We start from the raw sequence: 19,185 nt of genomic DNA, 5'->3' as shown, positions 1-19,185 counted from the left end.
CTGTTACCTTACTCCAGTTTTGTAGATAAACTTGGACCTACTTATTTGTATTCGTTAAGGGCCAGTTCCAGTGTTACTGCCTCTCTGACGTCTCTTTCTCTCTGCCAGATGTTTCCTTTCTCATTTGTTTTTGACAGCCCCAGCACCATACACAGTAACCGGGTTATAGTGGGTGACTAGTGAAAGTTGGATGAAAGATGGAGCTGGACAGCAGACCGTCTTGGGTTCTCAGATAACAAGGCATCAAACAGCAGAACTAAAAACAACCTATTGCATTTCCTCTACTATGCTGTTTCTTTATTCCTGCTTTGAGTAGCTAACTCTAGGGGAAAATTTGTTCTAAATTATATGAGAACAAAAGATTTTTAGCCGATTTTACCTAGGAAAGCATTTATTTCCTGTGATTTGAATTTTTAATCATAGCTATCTCTCACATTTAAGCAAAATAGCTTGGTTCACTGGAGAGTGTTTTAGAATGTTTGGAATGATCACCAGAATATCGTCTTATGAGGACTTTTAGCCCATCATGAAGAAAATCTTTATTTTCAAGTTGGAAGATTTAAAAAAAGAAATAAAGTAAATGAAAATGATGCTATCAAAGTTTTGAAAAATTGTCTTCTTTCCAGTAGCAATAGATTTTGAGATGTAGTAGGTTGAATGTCACTGAGTAATATCCCCCTTTGTTATTGTGTTCGATTTAGGCTGATTCGAAAGTCATTGAAAAGTGGATGGATGGTGTGAAAGACTTCTTAATGAAAGAGCAAGCTGTCCAAGGAGACGCTGAAGCCCTGCAAAGGCAGCTTGACCAATGCTCAGTGAGTTCTGCTGATTTGGGGAATCTGCTATAATAAATAACATGTTCTTCTTTTCCTTTATTGTTGGCTACTGTTATTAACGTTGTAAGAATATGATATGACAATAAAAGTAGATAAAATATCTTTCATCAAAAACCTTTTTATTTTACTTTATAGTTAATAAAAAATGACTGATTATTTATATTCTATTTTTGGCTATGGTTATAGAATTTTGGATGGAACGAGCAATTTTAGTTCATTAGGAATTGCTATTTTACATTACGACAGCAACCTCAGTGTCATACTTACCAATTGTATATTGCTCTTATTGTGACACATGGTGAGAATTTAGGAAAAACATATCTAACAAATGGAATTTGCCAGGAATACTACATGCAGTTTATATTTGGTGAAATCACCAGGCTTCTCTAAATTAATTAGAAGTGCTATTTCCTGCTGAGAGTCAAGCATTCCCAGTCTAATTTGGCAGATGGCTGTATGAAGCACCCAGGTGAAATGAACTTCTTAAGGCACAATACTCCTGAAGTAGGTAAAAGTTTTGATTTCCTAGCAGTCTGTTCTTATAACACGCGTGGGGATAAAAGCAGACAAACTGTAATTATGGCATACACTTCTATGGGAATGAACTCAACGAGGGCTTATTTTATGTGTTTAGGAATTTGTTAATGAAATAGAAACAATTGAATCATCGCTGAAAGACATGAAAGAAATAGAGACCAACCTTCGAAGTTGTCCTGTTGCCGGAATCAAAACCCGTGTACAGACAAAACTAGCTGACTACCAAACCCAGCTGGAGAAAATTAGCAAGGAGGTAAGTTTTTCAACTTCACTGTTCGTGGTTCTTAAGAGGTAGATAGATTAAATTGATTAAATTGATTTTATAGCCCAATCACTTTGGAAAACAGTGGTCTAGAACAGGGGTCCCCACCCCCTGGGCCGTGGACCAGTACCGGTCTATGGCCTGTTAGGAACTGGGCCACACAGTAGGATGTGAGTGACAGGCAACGAGCGAAGCTTCATCTGTTTTCACAGCTGCTCCCCAGCGCTAGCATCACCGCCTCAGCTCCACCTCAGATCATCAGGCAGTAGATTCTCATAGGAGCACCGGTCATGGTGCCAAAAAGGTTGGGGACCGCTGGTCTAGAATAACTACAGCATGGGTGGCAGTTTGGGGTAAGAAATAGATAATTTTTTTTATACTAATTGTCCAGTTTGGCTCCTCAGTGGGAATGAGCCGGATGTGTTTAATAAAGAACAAGAAAGGCATTGTAGCTGGAATAGAGTGGAGAGAGGAATTAGTGGGTTGGAGAGGAGTTAATGGTAAGATTTCAGGTCAGAAAGCAGGTGGGGATGGATTGCATATGGCCTCGGAGGCAACAGCTTTGGACTTTATTTCAGGTATAATTTCACACAGAAAGCAGTTTGAGAGTTTTGAGCAGGGAAGTGACATGTGATAAATCTTTTACGATCACTCTGGATTCCATCTGGATAATTTGCTCTGGAAGGCAAGAACGAAAATGAGGAATCTACTTAAGAGGTTATTGCAGTCTTGGAGAGAGAGGATGGCTCCTTGGACCAGGAAGATGGTGGTGGAGGTCATGAGAAATGTTAGGTTTGTAAGTGGAGACGAGAGTCTAGTAATGGATCGGATGTGTGATATAAGAAAACAGTGCACAGTTGAGGACAGGGTAGGATTTTTCAAAATTTTCACTTTATGTGAATTGTGGTTCTATTTACTGAAATAGTAAAGACTCAAGGAGGAGAAGCTTTTGGGGCAGCAGGTGAAATGATTTCCATTCTGGGAGGATTCAGTTCGAGATCCTTGTTAGACGGTGAGGCCAGGAGGAGAAAGCTTTTTTCTCAGTGCCCGGGGCTGAGGACTGCCGAGGCCAGCCGGAACTGAGAAGCAAGCCTTAGATTTGATGACATGGGGGCTTTCGTAGGCCCTGAGAAAATGATTCCAGTGGAGCAGCGGGGAAGAAAGTCACAGTGGAGAATGTTGAGCAGAGCATGGAAAATGAGAAACTGGGACAGGTATATCCACTGCAAGGAACTTCTCTGTTCAAGGAAGCAGAGAGACGGGGTGGGTGAGGAGACATGGGCATCCAATGAGATGGTTTTTAGGTATTAAGAGGTATTACAGGATATCTGCATACCAAAAAAGAAAGGCTTCACCTAGAAGGAGAAAATAATGATGCAGAAGAGATTGCGAGAAAATAATTTCTGAAGTGGAGCCTGTGCTGATTATGTGAGAGGGGATGAGCTTCACTCTCTAAGTGAAAGAGTCGAGTCAGGTGGTTTCTCCGTGGTAATGGAAGGGGAGGCAATTATGGGTCCAGTGCGAATATGATGTCGTTCTCTTCTGATGGCTTCTATTTGGTTAGTAAAACAATAGTGAGGTTACATACAGCCACAGTGAGTGAGGAAGGGGTGAAAAATGAGAGGAGAAAATGGGAAATGCAGGAACACGTCAGACAGTCCCTAGATAGTACCTGTCTCTTAACGCAATGTTTTTTGATTAATGTTTATATAGGAAAAGTATACGTTTTCATCTTTAAGTATTTTCTTTTCATCGTTCCCCCCTAAATACCTTATTTTGAATACATTTAAACTTAAATAAAAGGTGAAATAATGGTACAGGGAACAGCCCTGTACCCATTCCGAAATTGGCCAGTTGTTACTGTTTTTCTGTGTTTGTTTTCTTGCTCTCTACCCTGCTCTCCTTACATACATACATATATACTGTTTGTTTTTTTTAGCTAAAAATGTACTTTCAACAGAAAATTGAAAATATAACACTTAACTCTCAAATACTTTAGCATGCTTCTCATCTGAATGAAGACACGCTTCCACAAAAAGCACCATACCATTATTACACTTCAGAAAGTATTTATAACATTATCTAATAATTGAGCCAAATTCAAATTTCTCTAAATGTGCTATGCTGTAATCTAATGACATGTGCTCGAATTGGGAGTTTGAGGAAGTAAATAGGGGAAATGGTTTGGAAGTGGAACTGAGGAGCAAGGAAAGTGATAGGTAGATGGACAGACAGACATAGATAAAAATATGTGTCTGTCTGTCTGTCTGTATGTATGTAACACACATGTAACACCATAGAATTAATCGTGAATTATTACTGATTCAGAGTATGGGAATAAATGCATGGGACATTTTTAAGTGTCTGCAGCAAGGAGGCAAAGGTGTTTTCTAATTATCTAGAGCTGTTTCAGTTTATTGTATTTCATTGAGTAGTAAAAAGGTTGAAGAAGTTTCAGACAAACATAATGCTACCAAATTTTTATTTTGCTAAGAAAGGACGATATATAAAACCCAATCAACCAACAGTCTATCTCAGCTATTATTTCCATGAAATCATGAATGAAAAACATTTTAATGCCAAAAAATATTTAGTATATAACTTAAGGATAATTAAGTATAATACTGAGCTTTGCTTTTTTGAAAGTTTGCTATAGTTTCTTTATTTTTCTCATTTCTCTATGGATCCATGAAAACGATATAACTAACCAGTGTCTAGAAACTACTAGTGAAGAGAATTTTCTGGAAGTTAGGCCCAAGGAATTTGTGTACATGTCTGTATTTGTATATGTATATTTTTATTTTTTATTTTTGTATTATTATTATTATTTATGCCTACAGCACCTGGTCTTCTTAGGTGGTCTCCCAACCAAGTACTAACCAGGCCAACCCTGCTTAACTTCCGAGATCAGACATTGGGCTCGTTCAGGGTGGCATGGCCGTAGACCATGGACCGTGGTTCCGCTGGGGCGCGAACCCAGGACCTTCTGTGTGTAAAGCAGATGTGCTAACCACTACACTATGGGACCATGTCCCATGTATTCGTACACGTATATTTTTAAAAAGCTGTCCAGGTTAAACCGCCGACCGTCCAGGCTTGAGAACCAGGGCTGAGTGTACTGCTGGCAGCAGGCTCCTACAGCACCACCTGGGGCAGTGAAATCAAAGCTTCTGTTTGGTTTCTGTCTATTTTTATGACTATAATCGTGATTGAAGAGCAGGGACAAGAAAGTCACTGAATATTGTCCTTTACTCTCGTGAGAGCCATCGTATTCCTAGACTGGCTTTTGGTCACTATCTACTTTGTAGCCAAGCAAGCCCTGGCAGGGTGACCACTACTGTGAGATTGAGTTTGAGCGGGTCATTGAGTAGTGAACTAAGCATTGAGTGATCTCTGTGGGACGATATCTTCTCCTGTGGTAGAAGTCGGTTTATTGTTGGAGGGAGGATCTCTCTGAAAATATTTTAGCCTTCTCCAAAATATTTAACTAAGTTATTGAACCAGATTCAGAAAAATTCCTATTTTCTAATGTGACTTTTATGTGTCTGTGTGGAATATCCAAGTATAGTAGATTATCAAAAGCAAGATTTCATAGACCAGTGTTTTATGAACATTTTTAATACCACCCCTAAGGTGAAATATGTTTTTACAGCTTTATTGAAAATAATAGACAATTAGTTGCTCATATTTACAATTCATAGAGTTCTTTTTTCCGTTATAGCTGGCATATAATAATATATTAGTTTCAGTTGTATAGCTTAGTGATTTGCGATCTATGTAACTCACGAAGTGATCACCCCACTATATCACGTACCCCTTTTCCCCTTTCATATTTATTACAACATTGCTGACTATTTTTCTTATGCTACACTTTATATCTCCATGACTATTTTGTAACTACTCATTTGTACTTAATCCTTTGACCCTTTCCACCATCCTCCCAATTCCCTCCCATCTAGTAGCCCTCAAAATATTTTCTATATCTATGATTTTGTTTCTGTTGTTGTTGTTGTTGTTTATGTTGTTCTTTAGATTCCACATGTATGTGAAATCATGCGGTATTTGTCTTTCTCTATCTGATGTACTCCATTCAGCATAGTACCCTCTAGGTCCATCATGCAATATCTTTTTCCATCCCCTTCCTTTGAGTCTGAAGTGAGTCTCTTGTAGGCAGCATATGTAGGAGTCTTGTTTTCTTATCCATTCAGCCACCCTATCTTTTGGTTGGAACAATTAATTCTTTTCCATTTGAGTTACCTGTTGATAGGAATGTAGTTATTACTATTCTTTATTCATATTGATACATATTTTTTCTTCTTAAAGAAGTTTCTCCAACAATTCTGTAATACTGGCTAAAAAAGTGATATTAATGGAGGATCCTTTTAAAAAGGAGAAAATGGATATTTTGGTTCCTTTCAGGATTTTTTTCCCCATAATAAACAATGCTACAGTAAATTTCTTCAAATTATATGCTCTTCTCTAGGTTAGATTTCTTTATTTGGGATTACTATGTCAAAAGTTATGCATTTTCAAAATTATAATAGATATTTCCAGATTAGATTAATATCCAAAATGTGATATAGAATCCTACTTATAATTATTTTTTATTATTGCTTATATTTTACATTATTAGCACAAAATATATAAAGGCTTTTATCTAAATTTTAAAACAAGACTCTTCGTGGTGAGTTACCACCGTGTCTTTAGCTATTAGAAACTAGAATTTGACATTTACTGTACTAACATTTGTTTATTTGGGTAAATGGCTTTTCTTTTCTAGATTGTTATTCAAAAAAATAGGTTGTCCGAAAGTCAAGAAAAAGCGGTAAACCTGAAGAAAGACTTGGCAGAGATGCAGGAATGGATGACACAGGCGGAGGAAGAATACTTGGAGAAAGATTTCGAATACAAGTCACCAGAAGAACTTGAGAATGCCGTGGAGGAAATGAAGGTACGGCTGAGACAGTCAGTGTCTACAGGCTTCCTATCTCCCCTCCTCCCTTTAAAATCCATTCAACGGTCAATCATCTTGCTGTAAAGCGTGATATGTACAGCACCCCAAAGTCCTGTGTTGTTCAAGGGTCAGCTGTACATTTCATCTTTGATTGTAGCATTCCAACTTAAAAAAAACAAAAAAAACATGGAAGGGTAGGTGCTATGATTTTAGTAGGGAAAGGAAGTCCAGACTCCATTTGTTCAACTTGACCCATGAGTTGAGTCCATGAAGGCCCTTGAGACGTTTTATTTCATTAGAACCTTGAGGAACCACAGAGAACGAGTCAAAAAAGTAGTGGCATCAGACACATTCACAGTGTTGTGCAAATATCACCTCTATTTCTAAAAACTTTCAGGAAGAATTATTTCGTTAGGAACAACTGAGACTTCCCAATTTGGTTGGGGCTTATCCTTGATTCGTCAGTTAGTTTCAGTTAGTTTTTCCAGTTAGTACATGGGACACACATGATTATAAAAATTTTGATAGAGCAGGTAAGGGTAGCAGTAGGAATGCTGTTGGGGTCACAGGACGTATTTCCAGTGAACTTATATTCCTGTGTCAATAGCACTGAATGCTCTCTTTTTTAAATATAATAAAAGAAGTGGGCATCATTCCTAAATTTCTAAGACTGCTTCGAGTCTCCTTTAGTGTTCAAGCCAAAGAAGATAGGATAAAGGGCTAATTTTAAAAATAAGATTGAGCAACACATTAATGTTTTATGCTGAAGTTTATACTTGTCTAAAAGTATAACTAAAGCAAAAAATCTCTGTGCAGCTATTTTATAAAAGGATTATATTTCATCAATGCATTATTGTATATGAGTAAAAGTAAACATAATAAGGGATTTTTACTGTAGTTGTAATATTTTCATTGAAACATCTTTTTTAGTATAGCTTTTTCGGAAAGCTTTAAAACTATTTAGTAATAAGGTATTTTAAAGATAGCCTACCATGTAAGAACCATCTTATTTCATTTCTTCTTTTCCTTTACACTACTGTCTTTTGTAGTTTTGTGGTTTCTTCAAGTCACTAGAGATGAGAGTTTAGAAGAATAAAATTAAAACTCTTAATTGGGCAACATTCTATTTATTTTTCTTCTTCCAAACAACCATTAGGATTTAAAAAAAACCCACTACACTTTATTATTTTATCTAACCTGGGGAGTTTAAAACCATTTAGCAGTAAAGAAAATTAAAAGAGAAAATGAAACTCTGTTTTTGGTTGATTTTCCTGAAAGTGAGACTATTTATTCTAAGCAAGGAGTGAGAGTCAGGAAAGAAGCTATTTCTAGATCCCATCTTCCTAGTATAAATTTATCACCCTTGAAAAGCTGTCAATTATTGGCAGGGTAGATATACCTATGTTACAGCAGAAAAAAATATGTTTGAATAATTTTAAAGGATACCTCTACCACAGTGCAGTTCAATTTTTTTGAAACTTTATTTCCATCTAATATGCTCAGACCTCTAGTGGTTAATTAAAATTAATTGAAAATCATGGGCCCAGACTTTAAAAGTACTTCATGTCAGTAAGCATAACTTAGGATAACTTGGGTGATAACATTGCTTGTTATTAAATGAAAATGTTTGTGTGGGATTGTGTACATTGGGACCTCTCATGAGCAAGATTTTATAGTTAGCATTTTTATTTCAAAAGCACTCTCGTCAGTGATTACCTAAATAGCGTTTCAAATTAGTTGGAATCGTGTAAACATTTTCATTTTGGTTTATTTAAAAAAAAAAGGAAAGAAATTGCTTACCAAGAAAAGGAGACAATTTTCAAGTTCATCTTTTCTTGGAACAGAGGGCGAAAGAGGATGTGTTGCAGAAGGAGGTGAGAGTGAAGATTCTCAAGGACAACATCAAGTTACTGGCTGCAAAAGCGCCCTCTGGTGGCCAGGAGTTGACATCGGCGCTGAATGTCGTGCTGGAGAACTACCAACTTCTTTGCAATAGAGTTCGAGGGAAGTGCCACACATTAGAGGTATGGTATTTTTTCAGCGATGCATTTCTGAAATTCAGATTCCGTAGTGTATGGGAAAAAAACCCTCCAGTTTTCTTTTTAAATCCTGGATCATAAAGGACAAGTAGTTCTTGGATAATAGGTTGATAAAATGAAACAAAAAAATTAGGAGACCAAGATCTGCCTTTAATTAGTGGAAGGTTTTTGAGAAAGACATTTAATATCTTTAGACATTTTTTTTTAATGTGAGATTAAGGTTGTCATATCAAAGATGGTCTTTAGGGTTAATTCCAGTCCTAAAATTCTAAAACAATATACTGTGAGCATCTCTTTTGCTTTGCCTGGTTAGTACAGAGAGATGAATTGAAGTTATTTAGAGTAGTGTCTAAAGTTAGAGTCATCTGACGTTAGAGTCCAGGCTCTTGGGTTTAAGATGTAGATGATGCCATGAGGTTTTTTTTTTTTAAATAAAATTAAGTTTTTGCTTGTTGATTTTTATATTCATGTGACTTTTGTTATAGCTTATTGCAAAAAATTAAGAAGCATTTTAATTTATAAAAATTTAATTTAAATTCAGTTCAACCTAAAACAAATAATTGTATTGTGGTAAATCCTAAAATAATAAACAACCGCAACTATAATATTTAAACTAATTCACTCATTACTTATTTGTTCTGAATTTATTTTGTGCTAAGAAAAATATGGATAATTGAGACTAGTTAATAAGAAAGCTACAACTCAAAACCACATTCTTTAATATTAATATATTCTCTAACAGAAAACACCTGAGGTTAATCATTTGAGAAATTAAAACGATGTAACCATAAGATATTATATTATGCATGCCTGATTTTGACTCTTGGTGAATGATCTTGGAATTGAACTTTACTACAGTCTTATCCATATTTTCTTTTCCGTCATAACCACCCTTGATTTTGCCCTTTTTTCTTTTCCAATTTCTTTATAGCCAAAATAACAATTCGTAATATGTTTACATCATGAATGGGGTCCCTGAATTATCCCGAGCTAACAAAAGACCGTGATGTATTCTGTGTCATTTCTTCAAGCTGCCTTTATGGCCCAAAGGTGACAATTTGAGAGGGAGGAGTGAAATAAATATTTCGAGGGTTTGGAAGTGATTCTTTGAGAATCACTTTTAGAATGACTTTTAGAATTACTTTGGAATTAGTTTGAGAGAAAAGAAGGAAAAATGCAAGAAAAAGATGATATAGATAAAAGAGAAAAGATGAGGCCTTGATATCTTTGAAATGGGAAATGAAATGGAAATTCTTTTAAAATTATAGCAGAGATTACCAAGGGATCTTGGGCAGAAATAGCCCAAGTTTCTAAATTAGAGTAAAAAGCTTTTCTTCAGAAAAGTCCAATTTTATTATCTTATAACTTTTAGACTCCTTTAAAATGTTTTAAATCATGAAATATTTTAGACTTAGAGAAGAGTAGAGATAATACTACTAACACCTATATACAGATCTTTCAGATATAACTAATGTTAATTTTTTACCATATTTTTCCAGATCTTGTTTTTAAAATACGATAAATTAGTATCACAGAACCTGTTTCCTTCTTTTCTATCTCATATCATCTCTTGATCCCGCTCTCGAAGTAATTATTATCTGGAAGTTGGTATATATTCTACTCAACCATGTTTTCGTATTTTTAATGTATACACTTATGTTTCAGTTATCAATTGCTATGAAACAAACCTCACCAAAACATAGTGGCTTATAAAAACAAGCATTTGTTATTTCTCATGATTCCGTGGGTCTATTTGGATCAGCTGGGTGGCTCTTCTGCTCCATGAATAGCTCACTTAGGTAGCTGCAGTCAACTGGGAACTTAGCAGGGACACTCATGGTGGCCTGTCATCCTCCGGGTCTCTTTTCGACGTGGCCTCAGTTTTACAGCTTCTCTACAACCTGGCTGCTGGCCTTTAAGGAGAAATCAGGAGCTGTCAGTTCTCTTAGAGGCTAGGTCTGCAGTTGGGCACAGCGTCAGCTCAGTAGCATTCTTTTGGTCTAGGCACGTCACAAGGCCAGTCCACATTCTAGAGAAAGAGAAATCAATTTCACCACTTAATGGGAGTAGTGGCGAAAAATTTGTGGCCACCATTAATCTACTGTCATTCACTCTCTGGTCATTAGTTAGTGACATTTCTCCCCCTGCAAAATGCATTTACACTCTCCCATGGACTCCCAAAGTCTTAATCCAGCACAGCAGCAAACTTGAAATCCAGTGTCAGATGCAAATGTGGCTCCTTGGAGCTGTTTCTTCAGGTGTAGGTGCTTGGGTGTGGCACCTCTTGATCTGATGACCTGGGCACTAAAAAGATAAGTTGCCTGCCCCCCTTGCACCCAACATACACTGATGAAACAGGCATATGAAAACTTCAGCAATAATTCCCATTCAGAAAAGTTGGGGCAGTGGAAGGCAGTCACTGGTGGTAATAGTGACTCTGAAATTTAGTAACAGTTAGTTCTGAAATCTAGCCAGACATGTGTCGTCAGGGCCCCTTACTCCAGGAGCTGGGACTATTGATTGATTAGGGACCAGTTCTGCTTCTTGCGACTGCTTCTCTGAGAGCTATCCTTTTATGCCTATGAGATAGGGCTCTGCTTGCAGCCAAATCGATTTCTCGGTCTGCTTTCCCCGCTTAGAAATTTGAGTGACCAGATGCGTCTTTTCTCTTTTAGTCTCATTCACAGGTTGGCAAATTACAGCCTGAGGATCAAATCTGGTTTGTGGTCTCTTTCTGTATTGCCCGTGAGCTAAAAATAGTTTGTATAATTTTAATTTCTAAAGAGTTGGTAAACACAAAACAAAATACATACAAAATAAGCAAAGGACAATCTGTGGCAGAGACCAGATGTAGCTTGTGAAACTTAAAATATTTACTATCTGGCCTTTTATAGCAAAATTTGCTGAACCCTGGCCTGGTTAGCATACCTCATATAGATCGCAGGCTAGAATGGGCCTTCTCTCATTTGGGGGGTCTGAAAGAGAACCAACCCAGGAGGCTCCGTGCTGAACTCTTTCTCCTAAACTTATCCATCAAATAAGCTCCTTTTGTATAGGGAAGGGGCTTTTCCTTCTATAATTCTTCTCCTAGAAAGTGGGGAATATAAATTCATTTTTCCTCCCAACCCCCTGAAACTCCTCATAGGAATGGGGAATAAGTGATTGCAGCTAATACAGTGAGTATAGTGTAACTCCATTTTGGGTAAAATGTGGGTCTCTGCATATATAGATACATTCATATAAATTTAGAAAAAAGTTGGAAAGAGTATACATCCATTAGTTCTGAGTTGGAATAGGATGGACTCTAGGCAATTCCAAGTTCCTATACAATTTTCAAAAGTGTTATAATTATGAGCACTTTTACCCTCCTATTTAGAAAACAGACAAATAATATTTCTCCCCTGGTTTCTTCTACCAATTATATAATTTTATTTTTGACATTTAAGTAGATCTTTGGAATTTATTTTCATATAAAGAGTAAGGCAGCTCATTCCTCTTTGCCCCCACCTTCCTCCACTTGGTCTAATGTAATTTATTGAAGAATTTGATCTTATTTTACTTACTCAAAATTCCAACTTCATTAGTTTTTAAATCTTCAAATATACTCATATCTAAATGAAATGGTTATTGATCAGGGAGAATGAGTAACACTAGAGATACATGCATCTCTAAATGACTCCTTATGCAATTTAACTTTTTTCTTGCCTACTTTAGGAGGTCTGGTCTTGTTGGATTGAACTGCTTCACTATTTGGATCTAGAAACTTCCTGGCTCAACACTCTGGAAGAGCGAATGAAGAGCACAGAGGCCCTGCCTGAGAAGGCAGATGCTGTCAACGAAGCTCTGGAGGTGGATATTTCTTCTTGTTGTGGTGAATGAGTTTTAAAATGAGGAACATAATGCCTTATGCCAGCAAGGGCATTTGCTCCCTCAGTAGTTTTCAATGTAGCTTTCATTGTCTTCCATTGCCTGAAGTATTTACACAATCATGCATATTTAGATTATTGGGTGACCCGCTAACTTAGCCTTCGAGGTGGTTAGTTGTTTGCTAATTAGTATCTTTTAGACATTATAAAGCACTCTAGTGATTTTTCCAGTTGGTTTTTACCAGTCCCTGGATAAAACTCCCTTGATATGTTATTAGGACAATTGCTCTCTTGTTTCTTCATAAAGTGATTTTCGTTCCTTAGATGTGGCAATGACTGTGTTTGCAGTGGCTCCTCCGTTATCTTCAGATGTGAAAAGTTGGAGGACAGGTTGGGGAGGGCAGAATTAGAGATGTAGGATCCTGTCCTAGGAGCTTGTCCCCAGGCCTGGATCTGAGCTCCTTAAAGCCAAGAAATGTACCTGGTTTTTCTTTGTTCCTTAGTTATCAACACATCGTGTGGCACATGATGACTTAATAACTGCTTCTTAAATAGATAAAAATGTGAAGAGAATAGATTTGCTTTTGTTTGTTTTGGTTTGTTTTGTTTTTAAAGGGGAGGAACAGAGTAGATATGCTTTTAAAATTGTAGGCACATGATGTGGTAATTAAGATGATGACTGAATTGAAGATCAGAAATAAGACAAATGTACCTAAACTCCAGGAGCCAGATGCTCTGCTGGAGGAAAGATGTCACTTCTCAAATAATATAGCAGAGTGAGAGATTGAGAGCATTAAAAAAATGTGAAAGCTTATTTTAAAAATACATATTTTCTTAACATGAGAGTTGAAACGTGCATTCTAGAAATTTGGAAAATGGAGAAAAGTATAAAGCAAACTCTAAGATAAACAATTTCTTCTTAAACATTATTTTTTAATATATACATGCTAGAAGGTAATATATTATAGTAACGAGATGAAAAGTTTTGGAATCGTAAGGTCTTTGGAGCCAAATTGGAGTCTTGGTTCTTTTTACTGTATATATAGGCAAATTATTTAATCTTTCTCAACTTCAGTCTTCCCATCTGTAACATGGGAATAATATTTAGCCTTGTGATTAGGTTTATGTATATATAAAGTATGTGCATGAAACAGTGCCTAGTATATGTTATAGAAAAATGAGTGTCTGTTTCTAGTAATATAATCAATAACAGTCTGAGATAATTCTGCTTGTATGGTATTGTTTTCTGCTTTTAAACTTTGTAACATACCATGAACATTTTCCCATATAATTAATAATTATTGAAATTATTTTACGGAGTTACAGTATCATATCATCATTCATGCTGAGTTCTTAATTTTATGTATTTTTTTTAATACCATGATGGATATTTTTGTGAATTAATCATATCTGATCTTGTTCCTTTGGTAGATTTCTAGAAAATGGAATTATTTTTTTTAAAAAATGGACATTTTTAGGGTCCTTGATACATTTTGCCTCAGTAAATGCATTATTTTTTTTCCCCTGTCCCCATCCAGTCTCTAGAATCTGTTTTGCGACATCCAGCGGATAATCGTACCCAGATTCGGGAACTTGGCCAGACTCTGATTGATGGGGGGATCCTGGATGATATCATCAGTGAGAAACTGGAGGCTTTCAACAGTCGATATGAAGAACTGAGTCACCTGGTGAGAACTGGGACAGGTGTGAGTGTTTGTTAGGTGTTTGTGATAGGGAGCTGACCTCAAGAACTCTTACCAAAAGGAAAAGTTGGTAATCAACATTAATGAGGGTAGTTAAGGGCTTTGAAATACTAGTCGGGGAAGAGTAGACTTAACTCTTGCAAGGCAGGCAGAATTTGATGAGTTAAAAAATCTATCTTTGAGATGGTTTCTGCTTGTGAACTATTTAATTTCCTTCAAGGATCGTATTATAGCTGTATATAAGAATAATAAGTCATATTATCCTAGTAAATATTAGGGTCATCAGAATTTGATGTAAGCTGCTGTTATAAAGTTCTGGACTCTTTTAGATACTTATCTGGAATACGTCCCAACATGCGTGATCATGTCAGTAATGAGAAAAAGGAGATCGTTCTTTTACAGGAGGGTTGGGTAGACATTAGAAGCTTTCGAATATGTATTAAATAATAACCTGATGTTTAGTTCATGAATAGAAACAAACTTAATTCAAAAGTGCAGAAAATAGTGGTTCAGCATACATGGGCATCTGTAGAATTTGTCTTAGACTTTGGAAAAAAGAGATTTATATGTTTACAGTGCCGATACACAGTCTTGTTACATTTTATATTCTTATTGATAGGTTTATTGCTATTTCTTAAAAACACCCTAATTTTACAATAAATGACAATTTTTTTATTCTGTTTAATATATTAATTAGGAAATCTTAACATTTTTATATATTGTCATTGTATATAGAGAGAAGTAAAAATTAGTAATTCACCGCAAGATATAAAAGGACCTGTTAACATTGCTATTTCTTTATACTGTGGGCCTATATCTTGAACTAGTGCTTCTATTTCTTTTCTTGGTAGCCAGACATATGGGTTTTCTTATATTTGGCTGTTTATATTTGTACTGAGTGACTAATGGTTCAATTTTCTCCCCTACGTAGGCAGAGAGCAAGCAAATTTCTTTGGAAAAGCAACTCCAGGTCCTGCGGGAGACTGATCACATGCTTCAGGTCTTGCAGGAGAGCTTAGGGGAGCTGGACAAGCAGCTCACAACATACTTGACTGATAGGATAGATGCCTTCCAAGTTCCACAGGAAGCTCAGGTACTGCCGTGGATTTGTAGTGATTGAGTTGTAAGAAGAGCATTTGTTATATGCCTCCTCACTTGCAAGAGAACCAGCCCCTTCTCCCATCGCAAACCAATAGTCAGTGAGAAAGGTGACCTTAATCCTGGGGCAGCATGTGGGTTTTGGGGTTCTCTTGGTCTTTATGTGAGACCTGGATAGATGGCCACCATTTAAAAATTATTTAGTGTTCTTAGCTATGCAGTTGGGAAAATTCCTTCTTTATAAATAAGGGGTGAACATTAGAAATGACAAATGCAAAGGCAGTTCGTACACAGCACACAGGCATCCAATACTGGTGGACCATGTTATTATTATACTGTACTGCAAACTTAAAGCTCGTATAGGGGTCAGCATATTCTTATGTATTGTATGTCTATATGGAACTTAAAAAGAAAGTCATTCTTTCTCCCTTCTCATCTCTTTCGTAGAAAATCCAAGCAGAAATCTCAGCCCACGAACTCACTCTAGAGGAGCTGAGAAGAAATACACGCTCTCAGCCTCCACCTTCCCCAGAAGGCAGGACTGTCAGAGGAGGAAGTCAGATGGATGTGCTGCAGGTGAAGAGGCAGAGCTGCTTCCTTTTTCTTTTTCAATGTGTTGGGCACAAAAAGAAAATGAGGAGAAGCTGCTTACTTGGATGACCTTGGTCTTCTTTATGATGCAAACAGTGGGATGGGAGTGTGAATGGAAGGCACTTTGCATCCCGGTCAGGGCAGTAGAAAGAAATCATTGCATGGGTGGAAAACACTGGATCTGATATTTATAGTTGAGCTGAGAAGGGATAGTAAGCTAGATTTAGAAGTTAACTTTCTATCATCTTTTCCCTTGGTGCAGAGCCCCTGTCGGTTCTGGTGTGGCTGATACGCTGGGCCACACTGGGCCGGCCGAGGGCATGGGCTGCAGCACCTCTTAGTCCCTTAAAGGTGAGTGTGAGATTGACTTTCACTCTGGGCTCACGATGAAGCGCATTTTGAGTTCTAGGTTTCGGACTATATTTTTTTGAACGAGTGAGAAAATTCATGATGTTTTAATTCCGGCAAAGGCAGCTTAGCTTTTTAGTTAGTACATTGAATGTCAAGTAATTCATGACCCTCAGGTGATCAGGTAACCTCACTGAGTTCCTTTAAGGAATGTTTTTATTGGTGTTTTATTTTACAGCTTTTTAGCAGGGTTTTACTGATACCATCTGCAGAGAGAGTATTATTGTGCTCTGAATTGCTTATTTTTTCTTATTTCTCCAAACAGAGGAAACTTCGAGAGGTGTCCACAAAATTCCAGCTTTTCCAGAAGCCCGCTAACTTCGAGCAGCGAATGCTTGACTGCAAGCGTGTTCTGGATGGTGTGAAAGCAGAACTTCATGTTCTGAACGTGAAGGACGTGGACCCTGATGTCATCCAGACCCACCTGGACAAGTGCATGGTGAGGCCACTGACTGGTGAATGTGTCCAGTGGGTTTTCCAGCAGTTAACGTGGCTTCATCTAGTGTTTGCATACATGGTTTGTTCAGTAATTATTTGTCTGCAGTGTGCTAAGAATAGGGATCAATGATGAAAAACAGGTTAAAAAATAAGAATTGTGGTCCTTTCTTCCAAGGAATTTAGAAGAGATAGGACAGATAGCTAGGAGAGAATAAAATTACAGGGTAACCAGATAAGGAAATTGCATAGACAAGTATATGACATGATTAAAAAACAAAGAAAACACATCTTAATCACAATGTGAAGTTACAAAGAGTCATGCTTTGGCAGAATGTGACTAATCTTTTAAAGGATAAATTTGAGTTAGCCAAAGGAACCATACTTAGAATGGATGTTAGAAATGTTATGATGTAAAAAATCATTCTAAAGGAAAGTAAAATTTAAAATTTTAATTTACAAAGTTTAAGCCTAAAATATGAAAGAAGAAATTAGAATAGCTATCACGAATATTATTGCAAAAAAAAAAAATCATTCTCTAGGAAAATTATTTTTAAATCAAAGCTGAAACCTACGATGTGAAAGAAGAAATTATTTATAAGGCCTTATTACTATTGTAGTCTTGAACTTTAAAATCCAATTGTATAGACATTAAAAAATAATGTGGCTAAGCATACACAACCTTAGAATTAGTGTTCTGCTTGAGAAGGATTATGAAGAAGTTAAAGATGACACTTGTTAAGACAAGAAAAGTCTGGGATGAATTCTTTGTGCTTTCCCAAACTGTAATCTCCACGTATCTGTTATGTACCAAAGGCCATTTGATTACTCAAAAGCTGGAATGGGTAGAAGAATGAACAAATAGGATAAATTTTTGTATGTATATGTGTGCGTACCCATGCATGCATGTGCTCATGAATATATTAAAATATTTATTTACTGAGGTATAGCAGTCAGCAAAGCAAGCACCATCCGGGACCTTGTATAACTTGGTCCGGTGGTCTTTTATTATGTGACAGAGCCACAATAGATGTTTCAGGTCAGGATCACTATGAATGGAGATGAGAACCTGTACAAAATAAAGCTTTTTTTGATTTTAGTTAACTGGGATGAGGACAGCTCTGAATTTGACTTGCATATCCCCGATTTCTTATAGTTATATCCATCTTAATATATTGAGTTGTCATGTATCTCTTCATTATATAAGAAATAACGTGCTGATGATGGTAGACTTGGTACTTCAGAGAACTGTAAGAAAGAAAACGTTAATACTTCCAACTTCCAACAGCCAGAAATAAAGCTAGCTTTGGCTTTTTTTAGTAATAGCATTTAGGATTTTTTAAAATGTAATTTTAAAAAAGATAGACATTCAATTTTTATCCTAATATTTTCCCATTTTATGTAAGAAAAATGTTTATAAAATTTCATAAACTTTTAAAATAAGCCTCTGAGTTTTTTTTAAAAACAAGTATAATTTCTATTTGTTTATGTTCTTTTCTGATTTAAAAAAATTATTATAACCTTGTTTCATTTTACTCATCCTTCCAATCCAAATCTGAGGAAGATAAAGCCCTCTGATCTCCACAGTAGCTGTCCATCTGTATCAGCTGTGCTCCGCAGTCATTCCAGTTAGCAGGTTTTCATTACGATGGGTAATATTTGTCTTGCTTTATTTTTAAGAAACTCTATAAAACTTTAAGTGAAGTAAAGCTTGAAGTGGAGACCGTCATCAAAACAGGAAGGCACATTGTCCAGAAACAGCAAACTGACAACCCCAAGGGGATGGATGAGCAGCTGACTTCTCTGAAGGTCCTCTACAATGACCTGGGTGCCCAGGTGAGGACAGCAACCTGTTAAATTTTATGACATTAGCAGTATATGTTTTTAGTTATTTCAATAATTTTTATTATATTTCTTTAAATACATATGTTAATATTACAATGATTACTAGTTGTATCGAAATTTCTTTTTAATGTTTAATCCAGATTCATTTTATATTGTCAACAACTACCGACATTTAAGAAACTATTCTAAGGAAACTTTGAGAATTATAGTCCCTGTTGAAACTCAAGTTATTGGTCCTTGGATATTTAAATGGAATAGTCTACCGAGAATGTTAAAACATCAGGACTGTAATAAATACTAGACAACTGGAAGGTCACATTGATCTAACAGGATTTAAAATCCTTTCAAGAAATATCTGTAAATTGGACATTTTAGTGAATTCTTGGGGACGTTGTTGTGCCATTTACTATGAGTGACCGACTGCATCCAGCAGGCTTAATGTCTTCTCTCATTGAGCGTCTCTGCCTTGAAACCAGAGAAGCCTTGGCAATACTGAAAAGCTGTGTTAGATAATATTTTAGATGCTTCTTGGGTTATTAAGTAATAACTAAGTTTCTACAAGAGCCCAGAGAAAAATAACTGAAATGTTGTTATCACTTTCAAATCAGTAA

The 19,185-nt window shown here is 36.5% G+C and overlaps 1 protein-coding gene and 1 pseudogene across 9 annotated transcripts in view; one reads left to right on the top strand and one right to left on the bottom strand.

The window, feature by feature from the left end:
• UTRN (utrophin) overlaps nucleotides 1-19,185 on the top strand; it is a 446,059-nt gene that overhangs the window by 148,849 nt on the left and 278,025 nt on the right. For all 9 annotated transcript variants that reach the window (XM_039846978.1, XM_039846975.1, XM_039846976.1 and 6 more), the window contains 10 exons: nucleotides 702-815; nucleotides 1,471-1,626; nucleotides 6,416-6,586; nucleotides 8,434-8,613; nucleotides 12,343-12,477; nucleotides 14,033-14,182; nucleotides 15,129-15,290; nucleotides 15,743-15,871; nucleotides 16,560-16,733; nucleotides 18,410-18,565. In XM_039846978.1, coding sequence (XP_039702912.1) covers nucleotides 702-815; nucleotides 1,471-1,626; nucleotides 6,416-6,586; nucleotides 8,434-8,613; nucleotides 12,343-12,477; nucleotides 14,033-14,182; nucleotides 15,129-15,290; nucleotides 15,743-15,871; nucleotides 16,560-16,733; nucleotides 18,410-18,565 — 1,527 coding nt within the window. The remainder of the gene's footprint in view (nucleotides 1-701; nucleotides 816-1,470; nucleotides 1,627-6,415; nucleotides 6,587-8,433; nucleotides 8,614-12,342; nucleotides 12,478-14,032; nucleotides 14,183-15,128; nucleotides 15,291-15,742; nucleotides 15,872-16,559; nucleotides 16,734-18,409; nucleotides 18,566-19,185) is intronic.
• Nucleotides 4,467-4,581, bottom strand: LOC120589448 (uncharacterized; annotated as a pseudogene).

The sequence above is a fragment of the Pteropus medius genome, unplaced genomic scaffold (genome assembly GCF_902729225.1).
Source record: "Pteropus medius unplaced genomic scaffold, Ma_sr-lr_union100, whole genome shotgun sequence".
Taxonomy (NCBI): Eukaryota; Metazoa; Chordata; class Mammalia; order Chiroptera; family Pteropodidae; genus Pteropus; species Pteropus medius.
Note: the sequence above shows the minus strand (reverse complement) of the source record. Positions and strands in the feature narration are given on the sequence as shown.